The sequence below is a fragment of the Rhynchophorus ferrugineus genome, unplaced genomic scaffold, assembly GCF_030347505.1.
Source record: "Rhynchophorus ferrugineus isolate W39M unplaced genomic scaffold, kcgeb_rfMv2 rfM2, whole genome shotgun sequence".
Classification (NCBI taxonomy): Eukaryota; Metazoa; Arthropoda; class Insecta; order Coleoptera; family Curculionidae; genus Rhynchophorus; species Rhynchophorus ferrugineus.
This window is the reverse complement of record NW_027472581.1, coordinates 27,824,962-27,848,076: the sequence shown is the minus strand read 5'-3', so window position 1 is coordinate 27,848,076 and position 23,115 is coordinate 27,824,962. Positions and strand designations below refer to the sequence as shown.

Sequence of the window (23,115 nt, the reverse complement as noted above, 5' to 3'; positions counted from 1 at the left end):
CAAGCGACTAGTGCTTCGCTGTAGTTGTTTGATCAAATCCTTAATACGAGATATGTGCTTTATGAATCACCACATGGCTACGTCCAAGCTAAGGGTGCCGAAAAAATTTCGATATATCGATATTTTAGTAAGCCGATATTTTTCGATATTTAAAAAAAAATATGTCTTAAACGTTATAAAAAATCATTTAATATATTTTTTCATAAACTATACTATACTATAAAGTTTAGTGTTTCTCGGTACGTAATTGTAAAGGTTTATTATATATATTGAAAAAAAATATCGATATTTTTTTTCTCCGATATATCGATTTTTTTTTTAAATATCGTAAACGATATATAGATAAAATATCAATATATCGAAATATTGATATTTTGCTTGGTGACCGACACCCCTAGTCCAAGCATTGCTATCCATACTTTCATATATTGAGGCAAGCTGCCTCAAGACAGGCTGCATTGCAGACAGGCTGCAAAGAATATTAGGCAAAAGATAAACTTGCAATTTGCTGAGTTGCTGAAAATAGATGTGGCTACTGTTATTCACAGCAAAAAAACAGCACGAGCCTTTGAAACTGCAATTTTATAAACATTCTTTGAAAAATCTTGTGTCTTTTTTGGAATCATGTTTCCCAAACGTAGAAATGATGGCCCAAGAATCATCTCATTTTGATGAATATGATTAGCTTAAAGAAGTCAATATTTATAGTGTTATTTCTAAATTTACCCATATTCAATCCAGAAAAGTCTACTATTTGTGGCAGTTAAACATGAAAACATAAGGCAAACTAAGGAGAGAATTTGCTACAGGCCGCGTGATGGCTTAAACCGGCATTGTCATAGTGTATTTATGGTTTGATTATTGTTAGGTAATGAATAAGTTATTTCAGAATAATACTGCTTAAAATTCTACTTCCAATAATGTTTATCGCATCTTTAGAAGGGTTATCGTAAATAAATATAAATGTAGATACAAAATAATTTAATTTTCTCGTTTAATATAAATGTTGATTGAAATAATATGGTACTCACCAATATGTTTTGATTCGTTGAAAGCCTCAGGGATTTTCCTGGTCAGTACAGCGTAAATTGTGCAAATTACTATCAGGAAAATGGGGTAGGTAAAGGCGATCATGTAGGAGGCGTCGATGTAAGATGAGCAGACCAGTAGGTTGTCCTCCCTCGTCGGATAATGATATATAGCCCGGGGTGGTGATATTATCATCCAGACGGCGTTTATGAGCACCTGAAAAATGATGTACGAGTTTGCAAATTGTTTACGGGCTCGACGTGAATGGTGATGGAGTGTCTTTTAATTTAGTCGTTGGGCCTGGAACGCTGATAAATGAATATAACGTTCGCTAGTGGAAAAATATAATAGGCTCATTTTGTTATGTGTTTTTTTTCTCTATTAACATATATCGACTTTTTTTGCTTTTTATTGGATGACAAATGATACTTCGAAGATCCTTTTGCTGATATACATTTAATATCGAATATTATTTATTGTATACTTAATATGTTTATACTTATTATGTTTTTGTGTGTTAAAATTAAGTTTATTAGCTAAAAGCTGTAGCATTCCTAACAGTCATGACATTGACGACAAAATATGTATTAAAATATTAAAATTAATTTATTAAATTAAAAATTCGATTTGATTTTTTTGATCCATATGTTGTAATTAATATGTTTATATATATCATGTTAAAAGGGATTTGTACCAGATATACAGGAAAGCGATTACCGGTTTTTCAAGCAGATGTCGCTAGGCTTAAGTATGATTTGACACATGTTAGTTTCTTCTACTGACATGAATTTTTAAAGCTATATATGTTATATTTTGTGAAAGTAACACCATCAAAGATTTATACCTCTTTGAAAATGCTCTAAACTTAAAAAAATTTCGAAAATTAAAAAGTGTTAATTTTGATGCGCAAGGCAAAGAATGTTCCGGTAAATTAAAGAAGGTTGAAAATATGAATCTGCAAGAATTATAGGATGAAGATAGCCTAAGAAATAATTAGCGACCGATTACGAGCAAAGCGGAAAATCCAAAAGATGGGAAGATGGGTGCCACATCATTTGTATGACAGGCAAATGGAAAATCGACAAACTGTCTGTGAAATGCTGCTTCAAAGGTATGATCGGAAGTAATTTCTGCATCCAAAAGTGACGGGTAATGAAAAGTGGATTTATTTTGAAAACCATAAGGGCAAAATAATCATCACCTGGTAAATCACCCACTGTACTCTCCAGACCTTGCCCCGTCCCCCTATTAACTTTTCGCATCAATGGGAGACGTGCTTGCAGAACAGCATTTCGCCAATTTCGAAGAATTCAGAAAATAGTTCGATGAATGATTTGGTTCTGTTTGGATAAACAGTTTTTTTTGGGATAGTATCTAAAAGATGTGCAAGATGTATATAATCCATCTAATATATCCATATAATCCAATGGGTCTATACTTTGAATAAATACATTATTCCATATTCTTGAAAATAATTTTGTTTTCCTGAAAAAATCGGTAATGGCTTTCCGGTACACCTGTTATATGCTTTTCCGTAGATAGTCATAATTTTACAATTATAATTATAATTGATTTTAACCAAGCCACTGTTGTTGACGTCGAGACTTCCTGAATATTTTTTAAAATTTCTACAATATTTATTATTGGCCTATTCACCTTATTGGGCCATTTTAAATATAAGAGTGAAAACGCTTTGTTATGACTTGCTGAGCAAATAAGTATCAATGTTCCTTAATTGCCAATTTATTTACTCTATTACTTCTAATTATTGATTCTAATGATTGTTTCTAATAACCATATAACCTAAAGTCCATATAACGATATTAACGATATCAACTTTGCAATTGATGGTAGCAATTTTTTACAAATCAGACAATATTATCCTTCTCATTTTCTAATTAAATGGAGATAGAATCCTGTTAGAGTTCGATCATGTAATCGAAAGAGCCTGCAACGTTTGCAAAATTCTTCAAAATATTATAATTACGGGTTATAAACCGGCAAACGTTGTTTTAACGCTTTGTTTTAATATATTGCAAGTCGCCGGGTTTTTATTGAAAATATTGCCCGTTGCAGCTGCACTGAATATTAGTAGTTTATTCACCAAAGAGAAACCGTGTTTATGCGAAACAGGTGATGTATCAAGATCAGCTTGTTGTTAGCTGTATTAGAGATCAAATATACGAAATGTAAAAAAACAGTAAGTGGTTTTTTCAATCGAAACATTATTTAATACAATTATTTCGGAGAAAATTGTTAGTCAGGAAAGTATTCATAAAAAGCCAAAACATATACAGTTATTATATTATCCCTTCATACACTGTTGAGTAATAAAGGAATTAAGTGGTGTAAAGATAACCCACGTAGGTGTTTAATGGAAATTCCAGAGATTAATTTTAAAAGAATACAATTTTTAAAAACTTATAACAAAATCAAGGAAGAATTGTTAATTTATATATTTAAATGAGACAGAAATATTTCAGAATGGTACATTGGGTCGCTCATGGTAACATATATAGTGAAAACACAACAAAAGTTGATGGAAAAGGGTAAACGTTGGAATAAATATCGATTAGGTTTTGTTAGTAATAAAATGTATTAATAATTCATTGCAGACATATAGTTCTTCATGCTGGAAACAGGAATGCTTTTATTCCTGGTGCAGAATTGGTGTTTTCATGTAGATATGAGCTCTAACTTGTTTTTGCAGTAGTTTAAAGAACATGGAGGAACCATCAGTTATTGTTATGTACAATGCACCATATCGACCATATATATGGTACACTGCCGGGGAAAATCCGAACAAGTGCATCAACAAAGGCTGCAATTAAGGAATGGCTTAAAGTACATAAAATAAGTTTCGAGGAAATCATGTTAAAGAATGAACTAGTTCAAATTGTTACTCGATAAATATATATGAAATATTTAATTGCATTTTATGTCATTTACTTTTTTAGAAATAACTCGATCGATGAGACACATATAAGAAGAAATTGAAAAACGGTAGAATCTTGAGCAAGTTTTTGATAGATTGGAAATAAATATTTTAGTTATTAACTTGATTAGTGTTTCTGAAAGTGACAGTGATTGAATAAGTGAAATAAATGTTGCTTTATGATTCAATGATGAGAATTACCAACACAGGATGATGAAAGAGGAAACACGTAAAGGTCAGTATACAATTAATATACTACAATTAAAGTAATAGGTAATAGGAAATTGTATTATAGAGTGTGAAAGCTTTATGAGCATGTGTGTTATTGTTCAGAATATACATCAACATTTGGTTAACATGTATGAGGAGAGAAATAATACTAACTGTTTTGCAGATATGGCAAATACATTAAGAAGAATGCAGTGATTAAATGTAGTTTTATCAAAAAAGATGTATACAGGTAGTAACAGAACAAACTAAGGAGAAATATAGTAATATCATAATGACTTTACAAGGAAATATTGCATCGAAAGGAACAAGAACTAAGAGTAAAACATAAATATATTCTCTAATGAAACTAAAATACATTACTCAGATTAGGCCTACGGGGGGATACCATTACATAAAAAAAGTTCAATGTATATATATTAAAACAAGTCTAATCTATAAATTAGTATGGTTGTATAATTAATTTTAGTTTTAAGTTCTTCGATAATATAATCATTAAATATACTATAATGACAAAATAAATTATAAAACATAACATTTTTGTTTCATTATTTTATTTATATTAAAATTTTGTCAGATGTCAGAGCTAATATGTAGTAAAACCTAGCGTTTTTGTGGTAACATTGTGAAGTTTTGAGAGGTCTCTCATGTCACTACTGTTTTGAATATACTATATAATTATTATTTTTAGGTCGGAATTGAAATTATTTCTGAATATAATTTTAGGATGTTAATTATGTCTTTTACCTTACTGGTAATTTAAATCAAAATCGACTCTATTGATTGTATTTCGAGATAGATATTTTTGTTTCGTTATGATCGTGAGTCACCAATTTCCAGAGAGGGGAATAGATAGAAAAAAACAGTCAACAAACCAATTACCTACCTGTACTCCCACCAGGCCCGTGCAAATAATAAGCTGCGATCGCGGGGATATAAAGTTCGGTCTTTTGGCCGAATGCTTTCCCGCCTTGAAGATCCTCGAGATTCGATTCGTTTTCGTTAGCAGGGCGGCGTAGACGACCGTGAAACAGAATCCGGCTCCGAATCTGAAATGAGGAAAACAGTATAAATTACATTGTGCGGCGGCCGGTCGACCGGGAGAATCGGCGGGAGGCGGGGGGAATGGGTTTATGTTGGCGGTTGTGGTGACGGCGCCATCCAGAACAAGACGGGGAATATTTAGTTATCGCATTTAAACGTTTTGTCTGGCTTCGTGGCTGCTTTTGATGTATGAGGTAACATCTTTTGGTCGGGAAGAATTGTTTGTTCGCTATAATTACGCCGAGCGCTTCATTAAATTCGTTTTACCGGTTTTAAGGGAAAGTTTTGGGAACGAGTGATTACAGTAAGTTGTTTCGGTGAAATCAGAACCAGCCGTCTTGATTGGGGCTTTTGTGGTTGTTGCAAACAAATTATATAAATGTGGAAAATAACATAAAACTGATCTCTTAGCGACTTACATTTATTTTGATTAGCTATATTTATTAGCACAACTGTTAAATTCGATGGTTTTAACATTTCTTTACATATAATAACAGTTTTCCCTTTGGCATTATTACGTTATTCAGTGGTCCAAATTGCAATTTCGACATTACTGCTTTTGTTATTTGATATTCGGACATTTGCTGCCGAAGCTCATCAAACACTTTTAGGGACTTATGATGTTGCTCTATTATATTGTCGTTTTTGTACACTGAAAATGAATTGTAAGACTTATTAGACGAAAACCCAGCTCAATCTCAGATAGTTTAGCAATTGATGAATCCACTGATTTACGGGCGATGGGAAAGATGCAAAAAGAGGGAAAATGGTTATCACATGTACTGAATAAAAGTTACATTCGCAGCGGTTTCTCAACATCGCTGTTTCATTGCTTACCAATCAGAAAATAGTAGTTTTTATTGGTGTATTGTGACTGGCTATTAAAAGATTAGGTCTTAAGGAAATATGTGTATAAACTTTCATGGATATGATGCTCAATATGATGTATATGCTACAAAATTTTTAGTTCGTTGATAACAGTGCTATATTCTCTAATACGGATTTTTGATGATTATATCAATCTTTATGATAAAGGCTTGATTATTGATTAAGAAAAATATTGACAACTAACGGATCGTCTGTCATTGTAAATCTCAAAGAGATCCGGATAGAGCAAGATAATTTAAGTACTTACATCAGGGAGCAGTAATAAGAACAGGAAAGTGATATCTACTACTGAAGTAATAAGTCATAATCCGTCAAGCTGTAGGAGATTGGCCGATTTTTTTGGAAGAGAGGAAATATTACAATCAATGGAGGAAATATCACATATTCTGTATAACTTCTATTATATTAGATCTATAATTTAAAACTAATTTTATTAGCGTCTAACTGGAAAAAAACGCGTGACACACGAACAGGAAAAGTAATATCAACGTAAGACTAAAACCTGTCTTGACGTAAATATAGCTACTGATAATAGCAGTGCATTGTTGCAAACAGAATAAAATACTGGTAAAAGTACAGTTACATCTAAAAAATATTGTTTGGCAATTTAAATTACTGTACTTTTTAAAACTTTTTTGTTTGTTGTATATACTTCATACACTCTGTGTTCATATGTTGATACTGTATAATTTTCGATTCGTTTTTCGATATAAACAGTGTTTCAACAAAATATACACACCTTTCATCAGAGTAATAATTACCTCAATTTATAATCCTAGTACCCTATCCTATTTATTAGTTTCTAACAATATAATATTATTGATTATTTTATTATTATATTGATTTTATTATTATTATTGTTTTGATTATTTTTAAAAGGTAATGTAGTATAACTTAACTTAATTAACAAAAATTGAGAGAAATATTATTTTTCTAGTCGATAAAAAAACCTCTAGAATTAACAGAATAATATATCAGCCGATCAAAGTGTGCTGGATTTTAAATGTAGAAAAACATGCTGGTTACTTGGATGTTAATCTAAGTTACACTGCTTTATTTGATTGATCGAATCAATTCGTATAAGTTAATTTTTTCGTCTCTTTAATCGACAGCGAAACAACAATAAAGCAAGACACACAGTTTTTCAGTTTTCTGACAAATCCATTGTCCTGTGAGACGTTTAGACGTCAACTGAGATAGATTTCTGGAAAGATCGACGGTAAACTTCATGTTGAGGAAAAAACGTTGTGTGTATTTTGGATCTAAGGTGTAATACACTTTTTCGTCCCATTGTCAATACAGGAGTGACGGTAAGTGTTCCGTCACGAAAACAAACGCTGTGTATATCTCGAGAATTGACAAACTTGTTAAAAAAATAGTAAAATTAAAACAATTGACCGTACGTAGAAATGTATCATCCTGACGCAGAGTGAGCGGCACGACGTCCATCTTGAAGATTAAATTAACATTAAAATTATTTTCTAAAATGATTATTCAGTTCCAACGTTTATGTTATTTTCATTATTATAGTGTCCATTAGGACAGCTATATTTCAAATTCCGATTATGCGTCAACTTTTATGCGGTGTAGTAATACTAGGTAATTAATTTAACAACTGAATCATATTTTAACAGGATGATAGGTACGCTCTTTAGAGATTTGTGTACTCAGTAAAATACTGATTAGCTACCGTATGTTCCGAAGCGTAATATTAAAAAAAATTGATAAAAAGTCACGTAAATGTTACGAAAAATTGCATTTCCATTTTTACAAATTTTGAAAGAGCCGGCTTGGTGGCGAAGTGGTAAAAGCGATGGGACGGTCCTCCTACTATTGCGATAGCCGCGGGTTCGAATCCTGCTGGGGCATGGTTGTAAATTTATGTTTGTGGTTGTTCAAAATTTGTGAATGTTCTAGGCAAGAGTGTAAAATCCGACAAGGAAAATGATCCCAGTCACGCCAGTAACCAGGCTGGGTAAGACCGGATGTCTTCTTGGATGATTTCTAAAGTTGGTCACTCGCCAGTCGGTAGGCTTAATGCTGAGGACCGTGGTTCGGAGCCCACGTTAAACTTTAGGTCCAGTCCAGATAAATCCATAGTTGGTAAAAGGATACTTTAAAATATATGAAAGTGCTATTTTAATACATTAAGAATAACAATTTTATATGCCCCATACAATGTGTTACTGTCACTGTCATCAATAATTTCGTTATCATAAAGAATCCACATTTTTATTGAATGTGAAATATTTACGGGTGCGTTCTAAAAGTTATTTTATAACTAAGAATCTTGAACTGAAAACTACTGGTCACTTTTAATAGACCGCGATAGGAATATATAATGTGTTACACATTGCAAATTTAAATTTCTCGACACTGACCGTTTAATACTCTATCATAATTTATATTTTAAATAAATGAAGGTATTTTTTAACAGGTATATTGATTCCATAACGTGAACATAAATATAATATAGCTATGGGCTAATGGTAATTTCGAATTGTATTCTAATTACGGTCGAGTAAACATTTACCGAAAATAGAGTTGAAATATGTAATGACTGTTTATGGTAAAGCATACTTTATATATATTTATCACATTTCTTATTATTTGGTCATAAATTTATTGCGCCCGAATTTTTTTATTTTTGTTACTAACAATGCAAAGGAGAAGATGACCTGACTTGTGGTCGAAGTCAATCAAATGTGCCACGAGCTACCTCACGTACTAACTGCACTATGATGATCAGCGAGAAACTGAGAATGACAATAGTTGAATTGGTATATCACAATTGCATTCTAGAAGTCTGGAAATGAAGCGAATAGGCTTAGAATGTTATGTGTTTGTATACATCAAAGACATTCACAGCGAGCACGACACATTGAAATTGCAACTCCACAGACGATGATTCACTAACGAGCAGCATTTCACTACAGTCCGTAAATAGGTTATGGTGTCAACACATCAGTTAAAGTTGGGGAAATAACAATCATTTCTTAATACTGTTAGACTTAAACTACAGCGATGAATCTACTGGATTATGTTGTGCTGGCCAAAGAGTAAACTTTCCATAATTGGTCCCACCACTATATTCATTAGGCTCATTATTTTTTGAGATGGTAAATGGTTCAAACCACTTCCGAACTAATATTCAAAAATGGAGTATTTGATTAAATGACGAATTAAATGATTATAATTAATTCTTAATAATGAATTAAATCTCTCAAATAACGTTGCTTGCATATGGTACAAGATTAATTTATGTCCACTTTTGTAGGTATTATATTATAAAAGTTTTTTAGTAACATTCAAGTTTGTACCCGAAATAAGTTAACAAAACCTCAAACAACTGCAGATACAAAGAAAAATTTATCACTAACTAGGAGTGTTGTTACGAACAAACGTAGATCATTATTTTTTACAGATCTATTTTATGGGCGATCCAGACGTAGAAATTAATACGCGTTGTGGCCACAGTCCAATAGTGAAGTGAGTCAATTGGTCAACAGCTAAAAATGTTTCTTCACCACAACTACAATTTAGTCAAAATGATCAAAATGTACCTGCAGATGAGCACGTGACGGGATTTAATTCACCGAAAATCCGGAGTGGCTATTTTTATTATTAACCGACTGCGAAATAGGAGGAAGTTCTATGTTTGGCTTTATATATATTTTTAAATGTATGTTCGCCGATTTTTCCGTCAATTACGGACCGATTTTCAAAAGTGTTTTTATTCGAAAGAGTGCACTTGCCAGGTGGTCTCATTGGAACCAAGTCAGGATCAAAACAATACAAAATAATAATAATAAAATAATAATTTTTAACAAATAAGAATATAATTTTGTGATATATACAAAAAATTAAATTACCAACAAAGAAATATAAATTAATATAACTGTTTGGGTTCGGCACCGACTTCAAACTAGTCAGTAGTTGAAATAATATTGTAAAAAGGTAAACGGGTTTTGGTAGGTATTAAGCTAAATTGTGAGAATATAGTAGAATATAAAATAGGTATAGTAGATAGGTTAAATAAGGTTTTTGTTTAGTTTTATTCACACCTATTATTAGAATGCTCATTAGGTACATATTTTATTTCAAAAAGCTTTTCTACATTGAAAATCTAACATTGATTATTTTTTAATTTTTAGTTCTATATTTATTTTTTTAAGTCAATTAAATTTTTTTCTTAAAAATATTTTTTAGTAATGCTAATGCGAAGTTCACTGGGTGATTTAGTTAGTAATAAAAAGTGAAAGACAGTTGTTGAAAAAATTGAGCTGAAAAGATCTAGGGGGGTTTTAGCACATCAGCGTAAACGACGTAATCTTCAGTGACGAAGACTATTTTCATTTAGGTTATGTAAAAAAGCAAAACTGCAGATATCGGTTCAATAACTCTCTCAAAATAAGATAACAAATATGTGTATAATTCGTAAAGTTAACTATTTAGTGCACTTTTTACGTTTTTAAGTTAAGTAAAAAAACAATTTTGCGATCTTTTGTAATCATTGTCGCCTCACTGACTGCTATAAATTAATTAAAGTATTATTATTTATTAGTATTATTGATTGCTATTTATTGGTTCTATTTTTAAACTGTACTATTTTCTGACCTACTGTAAACTTTTTTTTCAATATTTATGATACTCCTGGATTTTATTACAGCAAAATAGACGATTTAAATCGAATTAGAACGAGGAAAGCGAATATATTTATGATATCGCTGTTGTTTAATATTACCGTTGAGATTGTATCAAAGTGCCATCACACGGAAACTTAGCACGAAAACTTTTATTCAGATATTTAACGAGTCACAAGTCCGTGGTCTATTCTTCTTTGTAAAAATGTTTGTCGTAAGCGTTTTATATCGCATTTTTGTCTCCTGGGTGGACTTAATTTTTTCATACTACAAGTTTGAGTGACTTTTGGAGACCCTTGAGGAGAAAAGAACCTGTACAAGGTGTATTAAGAGTTCCGTGGGGATTGTTTGTATTTATTATTATATTGCAAAAAATAAAATCAAGAATAATTTTGTAAAAAAGTTTAAAAATAAATATAAAAGTAATTATTAATGATTCTTGATAAGCATTGTGTAAATATTGCATAAGATTACCCTTTTGTGTAATGTATAGTGTTACTAAAAACTATCCTTTTAAATTTCTTGTTTTTGAATCACTAGCTGTAACATTTTTTTATTAATCACTTAGATCTTCAACAGTCTTCTGTGAGCAATAAATATCATTATATGATTTCTGTTATATAATTATCCTGACATGCAGAAGAATACTTCAGTAAGTGATATGTTGTACAATTTATAATCTAATTCTTATTATACCTAACTTATTCTAAAGACTATTCTAACTTATTCTAGAGATTATTAAATATCCCTTTATGTGTCTATTAGTCAATTCGTATATTAGTTTTCGTCTAAGCCAATGCACTACCCTGTCATTGTGCACACGGATGCACTAATAGGCTTTCAGAGTACTTCGCACTAACACTTCGAATCATACACGTTATGGGTTCTAAGGGGATATCGCGCTAAATCAGTTTGTTGGAGACGTAATATGGGGCATCGACGATGACTTGCAACACTTTATTCTGGAACCTCTGGAGGATAGCTATGTTAGATTTGCTAGTTGTACCATAGGTCCAAATGGGCCTAAGTATTGACTTATACAGCAAAACCTTGTTATTGAATGATAAGTTAGAATTACGCCCTATCAGCCAATTAATTTGGTTTAGTTTAACCCCAAGCTGATTGCGATTTGTCACTGTATGTTTTTTTCCATCTCAAACGTCGATCAAAATGCATTCCCGGATATTTAACGTTGTTTGTTTGCGGAAGTTCATGATTGTTCAATTTTACTGAGGGACATGTTCTTCTACAAATAGTGAATGTCACATGGTAGAGTTTGTCTCATTTGCTTTGATAAGCCGCGTTTTCAACCATAATTCGACTTTGTTAAGATGATCTTGGAGGTTTCTTGTTGTTGATATTGGACCCTCCTGTGATGATAAAACCGCCGTATCTTCAGCATATCTTGCAACAGTAGTATTTCTTGAGCTCGGTAGGTCCGCTGTATACAATAGATATAACAATGGGCCAAGAACACTGCCCTGCGGAACACCCGAATATATTGGGTGTAGGTCAGTGTATTCGTCACCCTGTTTGACAATAAAATGTCTGCCTGTGAGGTATGATTTCAGCAATTGAAAGTGCGTATGGGGCAAAAGCTTGTTCAACTTAACGTGCAGTCCATGTGCCACACCTTGTCGAAGGCCTGAGATATATCGAGAAGTGCAGTGGAGTATTTTTTATCGTTTAAGTTTTTGTTAATTTGGTTGACTAATCTATATATTTCTTGTGTTGTTCCGTGTGTATTACGGAAGCTAAATTGATGGTCTGGAATAATATTTCTTTTTTGAGTCTCTTAATGTATAGTTTTTCAAAAAGTTTAGAAATCACAGGTAACAGTCTTATAGGACGATAAGAGGAGACATCTTCTAATTTTTTTCCCAGGTTTTAGAATTATTATGATTTGAGCCACTTTTCGAGTACTAGGAATGCATTTAAGCATGGCTTATATATTGGAAATATATTTATATATATATATATATATATATATATATATATATTTATATTTATTGTTTGTTTTACTTGCTTAACAGTAAATTTCTCATTTGGCAGATCCATTTGAAACGAAGTGTTAAGAAAGTCAACTATGTTATTTCTTCTGTTGCGGATGTTTTAGACGGATACGGATTAAAAACTGGTTTTAAGTATTTAGGGAAAACTTCCGCTTTATCTTTATCATTCTTAGCCCAGGTATTGTTTTCAATTTTGATGGGTGGATTATGTTGTTGCGGTTTCTTTGTTTTTTTTATTACTTTCCAGGGAGAATATTCCGTTGCCTCAGTTGACGTTGTCTTGCTCTTGGTGTTATTAATGCAGAACCCCACGTTACATGTTTTGCATTGTAGTCTCCTCCAGCAATGAATCTATTATTCAGCGTGTTAAAGAAACCGTGATATTGTTCTACCTTGTTGTTGTGTTAAGTACTCATTGCTAATGGCCCGTGCACTTCTTCAATGGTTAAAATGGTGGGCTGTAAAATGGAATAACATTCAACTAATACTTTTGTTGCCTCTCTCACTGCATCTTTTCATAGTGTCTATTACATCTCCTTTATTTGCCTTCTTAATTTGTCTCTTGTTCCTGCTCTTTGCAATTCTTACATAAGGACATATGGACTATAACAGTAACCTCACGTTGTTTCGATGTCGAATGTATTGTTCATCACAGTTTCCAAATTATTTTAAAATAAGATACTATATTCCTTCAACTATATTCCATTTAAAAAGATATACAATGCTTTCGAACATGTAACCGAATCAGCCTATAAAATTCGCCTGGTTGTCAAATATATGCTATTTTTCAAAACTTCCAGTACTAATGAGGTTAGAGTTATTAATCGGCAAACGTTGTTTTAGCGCGATGCTTGTTTTTAAATATTTTAAATATCCGCTTAATATTTATGAGTCATAGTTAGAGTCAGACACAAATTGCTACTCTAACCGGTTATTTTGAACAGGAACGAGATAATCAAAGCTCCCTTCTGGCAGTAAAATGAGTTAGTGAGGTAAGTATTGATACTGTTCCTTTAATATTAAGTTCCTGGGCTTTTAATGGAACACATGCATTGAAGAGAAGTAAGTGTTAGAAGTGAATTCGTTCATTTAATAATATCAGTGCACAATTAAAGAACACATTCAAAGACGCAGATATAATGGTCTGAATACCTTGCAGACTTTTAAATATCCGTAGAATCTTAGCGAGATATTAGATGGAAAATAGAACAAACAGCTCTAAAAAAGACATGGACTAAAATCATTGAAAGTGATGTGAAAAATAGGATACCGATATTGTTAACTGTGACGATTTAGTGAAGAATGTCCGAACTCCTGCGTCATCAACAGCAGCGTATAGAAAAATTGATCATTCCATGTAGAGACAACGCATAGTAACATATGTTGGATTGGCTTTTGACACCAAATCTTTACTGGAAAGAAATGTTATGTTAAAACAAAAAAGAAACGAGCTGGAATTGACATATCTGTTAATTGGAAGAAAATCACTATTATCAGTACATAATCACACAGGAAATCAAGAGAATTGCAAAGAGGCATGAGGAGATACTCCATTCTCAGGTTAATATCGTATTGCTACTCTGGAATAATAGAGATAACCAAAAAGCAATAAGACTTAAAATGTATTCTTATGAATATTATGTGTCGTTCATCTGAAATTATGGACCAAATAACTTATTTTTAACACAATAACTTATTTTTTAAAATAATAACGTACCTTCTCGCTCAGCATTAACTTTTAGAAGCTTTTTCGTCAAGAACCCTTGTTACCCCGTACCCGCCTTATTGACCATATTTAGTGTCGTCGTATCCATAGTGAGTAAACTGACCACTGACCATCGAGAAGGAGAACATACAAACGTTTAATATTAAAAATTTTGAAAATATTTTGCAAATATTATTTCGATGCTTCTCTTTAATTGTAATTTGAGTTGTTATCCAGAAAATCCAACACCAGTTTAATCTAATCCCCTTCTGGCGGCGAATTTCCTCCGGGACTGACCTAAATAAAGAACAATGCCTTTGTTTTTTAAATGTTACGAATTCAATACGGTCCTATTCCAACACAACAAGTAATTTCCGGTAAATTGTCGGAGAGCTCTTATCGAAATGCAAATATTTCCCTGATTTCGGATCCGACAAAAAGAAACACTTACATTAAATTGAGTTCTGTTAACCCGGTAGTTGCAGAGTAACAGTTGGCTGAACACTTGTAATATTTGAACATTTAGAGCAAATGCAGACAAGAAGAATCAATATCAATTTGTTATATTTTTACTAGCTTAAAAACTATTAAATAGAATATGAAACAATCATTTAAAAAAATAGTAATTGCATTTTATTTCATTAGTTTTGAGCCTTTTCTGTTAATTGTTGAATAATGATGAAAAACCAACAATGTAAATATTTGATTATTTTAATAACATCTCAGAGCCATTAAAAAGATTTGTTTTCAATAAGTACCATAACAATAATATTTGTTTTGGTATATCTCGATAGGACCAAAAATTATGAGAATGAAATTTGTAAAAATTAAGAAATATACTAATTTAATATAGCAGATAGGAAGAAAAGTAGTTTTGTTTTTTCATGCTTTTCATAGCGAATTATGTCATATAAATTTCGATGCACACTAATTGATGACTTTCGTTTCTGGAAAAACGGTTCATACTCGTATGTTATTATAGAACTTCTGAGATGATTGTTTAGGCGAAGAAATGGTGTTTACAAGCCTCCTTTGATGCTAATAATAATATTCAATAAGTGTGCGCTGAATTTTTTGTTGTTTTCGAAATAAATAATAAAATATGATAAAAATAACCTTGTCAAATGTTCATTTTCAAGGCGCAATAACTTTTGATTGATCAAATGTGGGACTAACATATATATCCAGAATATTTTGTCTGTTATTTTTTAAATGAAAAATGGTTACTAGATATTGGAAATTTTAAAACCATCCATTAAGAAAAGCCACGATTTATTTTTTAGCAACCTTATATTATTAAACCATCTTAACCAATCACACCTTAATTCAACATCTATTTTGTAATATCAGTCATTAGAATTAAAAGTGAATTATCGCGTAATTTGAATTAATGCTAGTAATACTACAGAAAATATTTATTAAATAAATCAATTTAATTATTCATTTCCAAACACATTTGCCATAAAAGCCGAGTAACCTGTTTCATTAAAACTTAATTTTCGTTCTACAAACTTCATATTGCCCAAACAAAGAAATGAACGGAATCGATTTTATAATTATTGAATTCAAATCCCTTTCAGATTATTCAAAGACTTTGTAGAAGTTTAAATTAAATCGGACATGATTTTCATTCTTTAAAACTCTCTCTTATATTCTCGTATTTCACTTTATTATGCACAAACATTTTATTAGATTCTTATTCTCGCCATTCAGCAGTGGTCGTTTTTAATTAATCGAAAAAATATATTTTTGTAAACAAAATTAGATTATGACTGGGATTTATTTTGGACGATTTTTAAATGTAGTCAAATCTTATTTGAGTCGTAATCTGATGGGCTATGATGAGATGAATGTACGGTGAGATGAATAAACACCAAGCCTTAATAATAAAAATATTTATTGGCAATTTTTTTTTCAAATTTTCTTTTTCTTTTGGCTAAAAAAATATGTTCAAACCCTTTAGAACAAAAGTTAGAACAGAAGACTTCTTTGCTGGGTGTTCCTTCCTATATGACACTTGAATATTCTGCACTGAATAGTCTACACACGAATATTTGAACTTTAATAACGTTGAAATAATTACTCAAGAACTTATTGAACACTAAATTTACACGATTTATTGGAAGTTTTTGAATGTTTTATTCGCGATTCTTAAGATTCTGAAATATGAAAATGTAATTCCCATTTATATATTATGATATGATATTTAAGGACCGTGAATCAAGTCTTGTAGGAACAAGAATATTGGCTTTGAATTCATAGATTTATGAATGTTTTAATATTTGTGACTGTAGAAACTCTTTAGAAGGTGCTGACGTAAACTAATGTAGGAAATTTAAAAATGATGAGTATCACTGATCATCAAAAAAGGAAATGTATTTTTTAATAGTTATGCTAGTTTCAGTGGAAGCACTAAACATTAGTACCGATATATTTACAAAAGTATTGAGATTAACATTTATTGAGATTATGTACATTCATTTCTATAACCTTTGCCACCTTTCTGGTAACACGGCAATACTATGTCGAGAGAATGATATTGATCCAATAATCGATCCATTTTCGCATTTCTTCGGCGTTTCGAAACAGTGTGCCACTCTGGCAACGCTACATAAAGCTTAAAAATAAGTAGAATTAGATGCTTAGGCTGGTGAGTATACTGGATGCGACAAAACTTAAGTTGTAACAATGTATCCTTCATAACTCTTGCAACATGTTGTGTTTTTTACCCTCTATTGATGATATTTTTTGTAACAGTGCATCTTTCAGTTTGTACAATAGGCTAAATGATGTAATAAAGAATCACAAAAATATTGATATTTACTGCAGCAAATCCTTCAATTCGATAATATACAATTCATAAACTATAGATAGATTATTAAAAATATTTTTATTCTAAAAACTATAAGAGATAGTCTAATTTGGTAAATGACTACGTAATCAGCATGCCGAATATTACTTAGTGTGTGAATTGGAACAAAATCCATAAGATGAATTTTCAATTTTGTCCTATGTGGAAAAACAAAGCCTATAACTGATATATGTAAAATTTCGATTCTATTATCTAAATATCGAGAATATTCGAGGGATTATATTAAGAAATAATTCAATTAGTGCCTTAAGTGGTATTACTATATTTTTACCAGAAATAAAAACACGAAATTTCAAAATTGGTCGCCTAAGTCAGACACATCAGAGCTCTATAAAACATTGATGTCACTTACCGTTCCCTAACTATGATTTCCGCAATCTAATATTTGAACTTTTTAGCTCGCTTCAATTTTATTTGGATTATTTATTTTATAGTTTTATCTTATATTTTATTCTTATATTCACATAAATAACTTATTCCACAGTTAGAAAAATGGTTTTGTACAACCAAAGGAAAGAAAAGATAAATGAAAAAATTGAACAGGGATTTATCAAGTCAAATAAATTTAAAGGCCTATATTTTCCTATAATCGATTAGGTAATAATTCTAAAGAGTAACTAGTAGCAGCACAGTATCGCCACTTGGAACTGTTGGAACTTATTGAAATCAAATGCTCTATATTTGCTAAGACAAATCAAAATAGATTCGACGGCCAACATACTGAAAAGTTTTATAATAATAATTTGAAGATATAGATGCAAATGTATTTGACAGGGATACTATAATATTCATTTCACATAGATGAATAAAGTTGAGACACTCATATACACAATAAATAAAACAAAGGCACAAAAGATAAAAAATTATGTACATTTGATGATTACAAGAGAACAGACTGGGAAGGATTTGCTGCAGAATTGAACAAACGAATTCAACTAAATGTACCCCTCAAGGCAACTGAACAATTAAATTTTGAAGAAGAAAAAATAGTAGTAGATATTCAACAAGCTTCTTAGAATAATACTCCAGAAAGTAAGAGTACAATTAAAGGAATTAATTATGCAAAAGAATTGAAGGAAATGGTAGATGAAAAAGGTAAATTATGAAAAAAAGGCACAACCTGAAAATAAAAATAGTTTAAAAAATATAACCCAAAGACTGAAAAGGCAAATACTTGAAATTAAAAATAAAACCATTAACAAAACTAAACTATCTGAGAAATTTAACAGATGATAAAAAACTGATTACTCAGTCTGGAAAGCCACAAAACATCTAAGCGTTCATGTCTACACAGTCCACCTATAATAGACCTATGTGGAAATTGGGCACGTGACAATCACCAAAAAGCAAAATGCTGAATGCACTTGCTGAATATCTAGAAACTTTCAAACCAAACGAAACTAATATTGAACATAATTTGCCGGATATAGAAGCTTAAAACTCGATGATTCACGCCGAAAAAGCTAACCAAAGTTATTAAAACTGACATTAATTCCAGGAAATCACCAGGTTACGATTTAACAACAGGAGAATTACTGCAAAAACTACCAAGAAAAGGAATTATAAAACTCACCAATTTGATCAATACAGCATTTAGATTAAAACTTCTCCCAGGCATTTGGAAGATGGCGGAAATTATAATGAACCCAAAACCTGGGAAGTCACCAAAAGAAATAAAAGCCTATATACCTATATCACTGCTGCCAGTAATATCCTGTTGAAAAGAATAAAACCGATCATAGAGAGAAAAAAACCTAATACCAACACACCAGTTTGGGTTTAGTAACAAGCACTCAACAATTGACCAGGTCCACAGACTAACAGATATTGTTGAAAAAGCTTACGAAAGTGAAAAAGTATGCTCAGCTATATTCTTATATGTAGCACAAGCCTTCGATATGGTTTGGCATGAAGGCTTTGTTCATAAACTACAGAAAATGCTACCAAAACAACACACTGAACCATTAAAATCATACATTACAACCAGAATGTTTAGAGTCAAACAAGAAGACGTTTACTCTACAATAAAAGAAGCTGAAGCAGGTGTACCACAAGGAAGTGTACTGGGACCAATGCTATATCTACTCTACACTTGTGATATACCACAAATGGAGAATATTACGATGGCTACATTTGCTGATGATATTGCAATTATAGCTGTCGAAGACAACAGTGAAGAAGCCTCACGAAAATTAAAATAGGCAAGTGACAATCTAAATAATTGGACACAAGCTTGGAAAATAAGAATTAATGAAAGTACATCTGTGCATATGCAGTTCACCTATAAACAGACCATACTAGTACCAATAACATTAAATAATACTTTCATTCCATATAAAAACAATGCTTAATATCTCGGAATGAATTTCGATGCAAAACTTCGATGGAAGGAACATATAAAAAAGAAAAGAAAAGAACTGGAATTGATATATAGGAAAATATACTGGCTAATTGGAAGGAAATCGCAATTATCAGTACAGTATAATATGAGTATCATAAATTGCTATTATATAAGCAAATACTGAAACCTATATGGACATACGGAGTTCAATTATGGGAATGTTCTGCAAAGAGTAACATAAATCAAATACAAATTTTTCAGAATAAAGCCCCGAGAGGTATTGTGGGTGCACACAAATACTATAGGACTGATTACCTACTATCGACACCTTGAGATACCCACAGTCAGTCAATATATTAAGAGAATTGCAAGGGGGCATGAATTCATTTTCCATTTTCATGAGAATTTTGAAATGTTACAGCTTTTGGATACTACCAGAGTAGGACACAGACTCAAAATAATCAAACCATCTTATCTTGTGTAGTGTTGTGTAGTGAGGTGTATATAATAAAAAATACAGGAGTTACAGGTAGTTATAAACATTATTTCACCAGAGACTGAGATAGGGCCGATGGGTCTTTCTAGTTATATACCTAGATTTAAGTTATCATAAAGACAAATTGTAGGTTAGATGGAAATGACTAGTAACAATGTAATAATTAAATGATAAAAAAAGTTTCTTTTGCTTTGCTTGGCTTTAGGGACATTATTTCCTTCATACATTGTCTGTACGTAAGTATTATTCGAAATGTTTGAAATTTCTGTTGTCACAATACACATACCAGACTATAAAAACTTTACAAAATCACATTGTTCAATCAAAAGATATGTCACTTATCCTTAACCTGGTGAAGTATAGCTCATCGAACTAATTTATGTAAAAAAAAACACCGTTCGTAATCTAACCATGACGGGATTTGATTGATTCTTATTGAAAGCTTGAATATAATTAATATTTTTCTTTGTATTTGTATTTTCTATCTCCATTGTTCACAATTGGTCACATAATATATGACTAGTAGTGAACAATAGTGAATGTTTAGTGGGTTCATATACATAATAAACATAATAAACAAAACAAATAAGGCCTAACTTGAAAATACAGCAAACATTTAAAATGTTATTATTGGTAACGTAAATTTTTCTTTTTATGCTTTTTGCAGAAATACATTTAATTCCTTCCGTATAAAGTGAATACGTAGAATTGTCATAAAATGGTTAAAAATGGTTATCTAGCCTATTTACCTCGGTAAAAATTTGTAGTTTAGAGTTTTATTCAGTTTTAGTAGCTCGTAGCACACTACAGCTTGCTGATCCCACACCATATGCAAAGTATAGACATAGACATTAATATCACAAAAACAAAAGTAATGAATGTGGAAAATACAATTTTGAGCTTATATACATGATACATGCTTGGCATCTGTATACCCTGAATAACACAATTATGGAAATGGAAAACTGTTATTTTATGTAGAGAAATGACAAAGCCATCCAATTTAATAGTTAGGTTAAATTTGTATTGACACTTTGTATTTTCATCACTAGTTATTAATCGCTTATCAAAATATTTTGGGGTCACTAATATAGCAATTTACCTTTGTATTCCACAAGCTATATCACTTGGCTTCAGTACTAAAGCATAGGTAACACTGTAACACATGAGGATACCAGCCAACAGTGTATAACTCAACTCTCGTCCTGCAGCCCTCACTACAGGTGTAGTATTATGCTTGATAAACACTCCAAACACGAACAGGGTTATTAGAATTCCAGTGGAACTGAAGGCCATGGCACCGATCGCCCAACCACTGTCAGGTTGCAGATATTCTTCGGGTATCGGTATGCAGCGAACGTGATGGATATCCGGCAGTTCTCCCATGGGACAAGCGACGCATTGAGTGGGATCGAAAGGTGAGCGAATCTGAAACGCAAACAAACGTAAACATTAAAACCGTTTATATTCAATATCATTTCAGTAAACACGGTTTTGCATAAATAAATTTAAATTAATATTACCTCCCATTAAAACAAACGCGGGCTACGTGTTATGTGTCATAATAAAATTTTATATCCTATTATATTGTTATTTATTTCAACGGGTGAATGCTATATTAATGCTACTATTAGTAGAAGCAATGAAATGGATAAATATAACAATATTTATAAGTTGTATAATTACTGACAGACTTTGTATAAAAATGATTTATATTGCTTAAAATTTTATTGATATATTAGTTATCTCTAAAATAATGGCCCATATCATTGTTAGTTTTTATTTGTTAAAAAATAATCAATTGATGTCAGTTCCGGGCGGTATTAGGTGATGAATAATATGATAAATAAGTTTACGGAGTAGAGATGCCGAAAAAATATTTTTGTTGACTGATATTTTTCGATATATTTCCAAATAAGTTTTTGGTACTTTTAAGTAATTAAAAATATCCATTTTTTAAAAATATATTTTAGAGTTTTCTTTTTACCAACTAGGGTTTATCTGGATTCCACCTTCTGTTGGGGCTTCGTGGGTCCCACCACGGTCCTCGGCATTAAGCCTACCAACTGGCAAGTGACTAACTTGGAGATCATCCCAGTGGACATCCGGTCTTACCCAGTCCGGTTACTGTTATGACTGGGATCATTTTCGTTATCGGATTTGTCTAGGGACAATTATAAACATAAATTTACGAACATGCCCTGTAGGATTTGAACTCGCGGCTGTCGCCACAGCAGGATGACTGTCCCGTCGATTAAAAATATTAATATTTTTTTAAATGTTTAAAAAATACATTTTTTGGGTCTATAGATCAATTGTTTTGTTGACCCATATTTTTCCTGGCTGTTGCAAAAAATATCGATATATTTAAAAAGAACTATCGAAATTTTTTAAACAATATTGATGCCGATATTTCAATGTTTTTAAAAACGTGCTAGATAAGTTTACTAGCGAAGCGGCTAGACTATAGGTTGGATAGACTGTGATGCCTTTGTACAGTAAATTCAAGGAATAAGTTCGAATAAGTTTGACTACCATTGGTCTTTATATTTTCATCAAAACTATATTTATAGAGAATGTTAAAAAAAATTATATAATTCTTTTATATAGTTATTGTATGCAACTCTACTAAATGTTGTTTTTCGAATCATGAGCTTATTCACACAGAAACAGCAAAAACCTTTGTTTTTGGATGAAGCTTAAGCACCTAAATTGAAATAAATGAACGGACAGCTGAAATAATTGGTGCAATAAAATATTTTATTCATCTGAACGAGTGATAAGTATTTTCCCAACTATATAATACGTTTAGTTTATAAAAGATCAACATACACACGTCAAAAATTCAAAAGATTGCATTTCTGATTAATAGAAAGCATTATATTTTAATCGTTTTTTTTCTGAAAACAATTTCTAGAGCGG

At 31.5% G+C, this 23,115-nt stretch overlaps 1 protein-coding gene across 2 annotated transcripts in view; it reads right to left on the bottom strand.

Moving 5' to 3' along the window:
* Nucleotides 1–23,115, bottom strand: part of LOC143191719 (metabotropic glutamate receptor 2) — a 609,670-nt gene that overhangs the window by 4,264 nt on the left and 582,291 nt on the right. For both annotated transcript variants that reach the window (XM_076397081.1, XM_076397080.1), the window contains 3 exons: nt 21,296–21,621; nt 5,079–5,241; nt 1,032–1,245 (listed from right to left, as the gene is read on the bottom strand). In XM_076397081.1, coding sequence (XP_076253196.1) covers nt 1,032–1,245; nt 5,079–5,241; nt 21,296–21,621 — 703 coding nt within the window. The remainder of the gene's footprint in view (nt 1–1,031; nt 1,246–5,078; nt 5,242–21,295; nt 21,622–23,115) is intronic.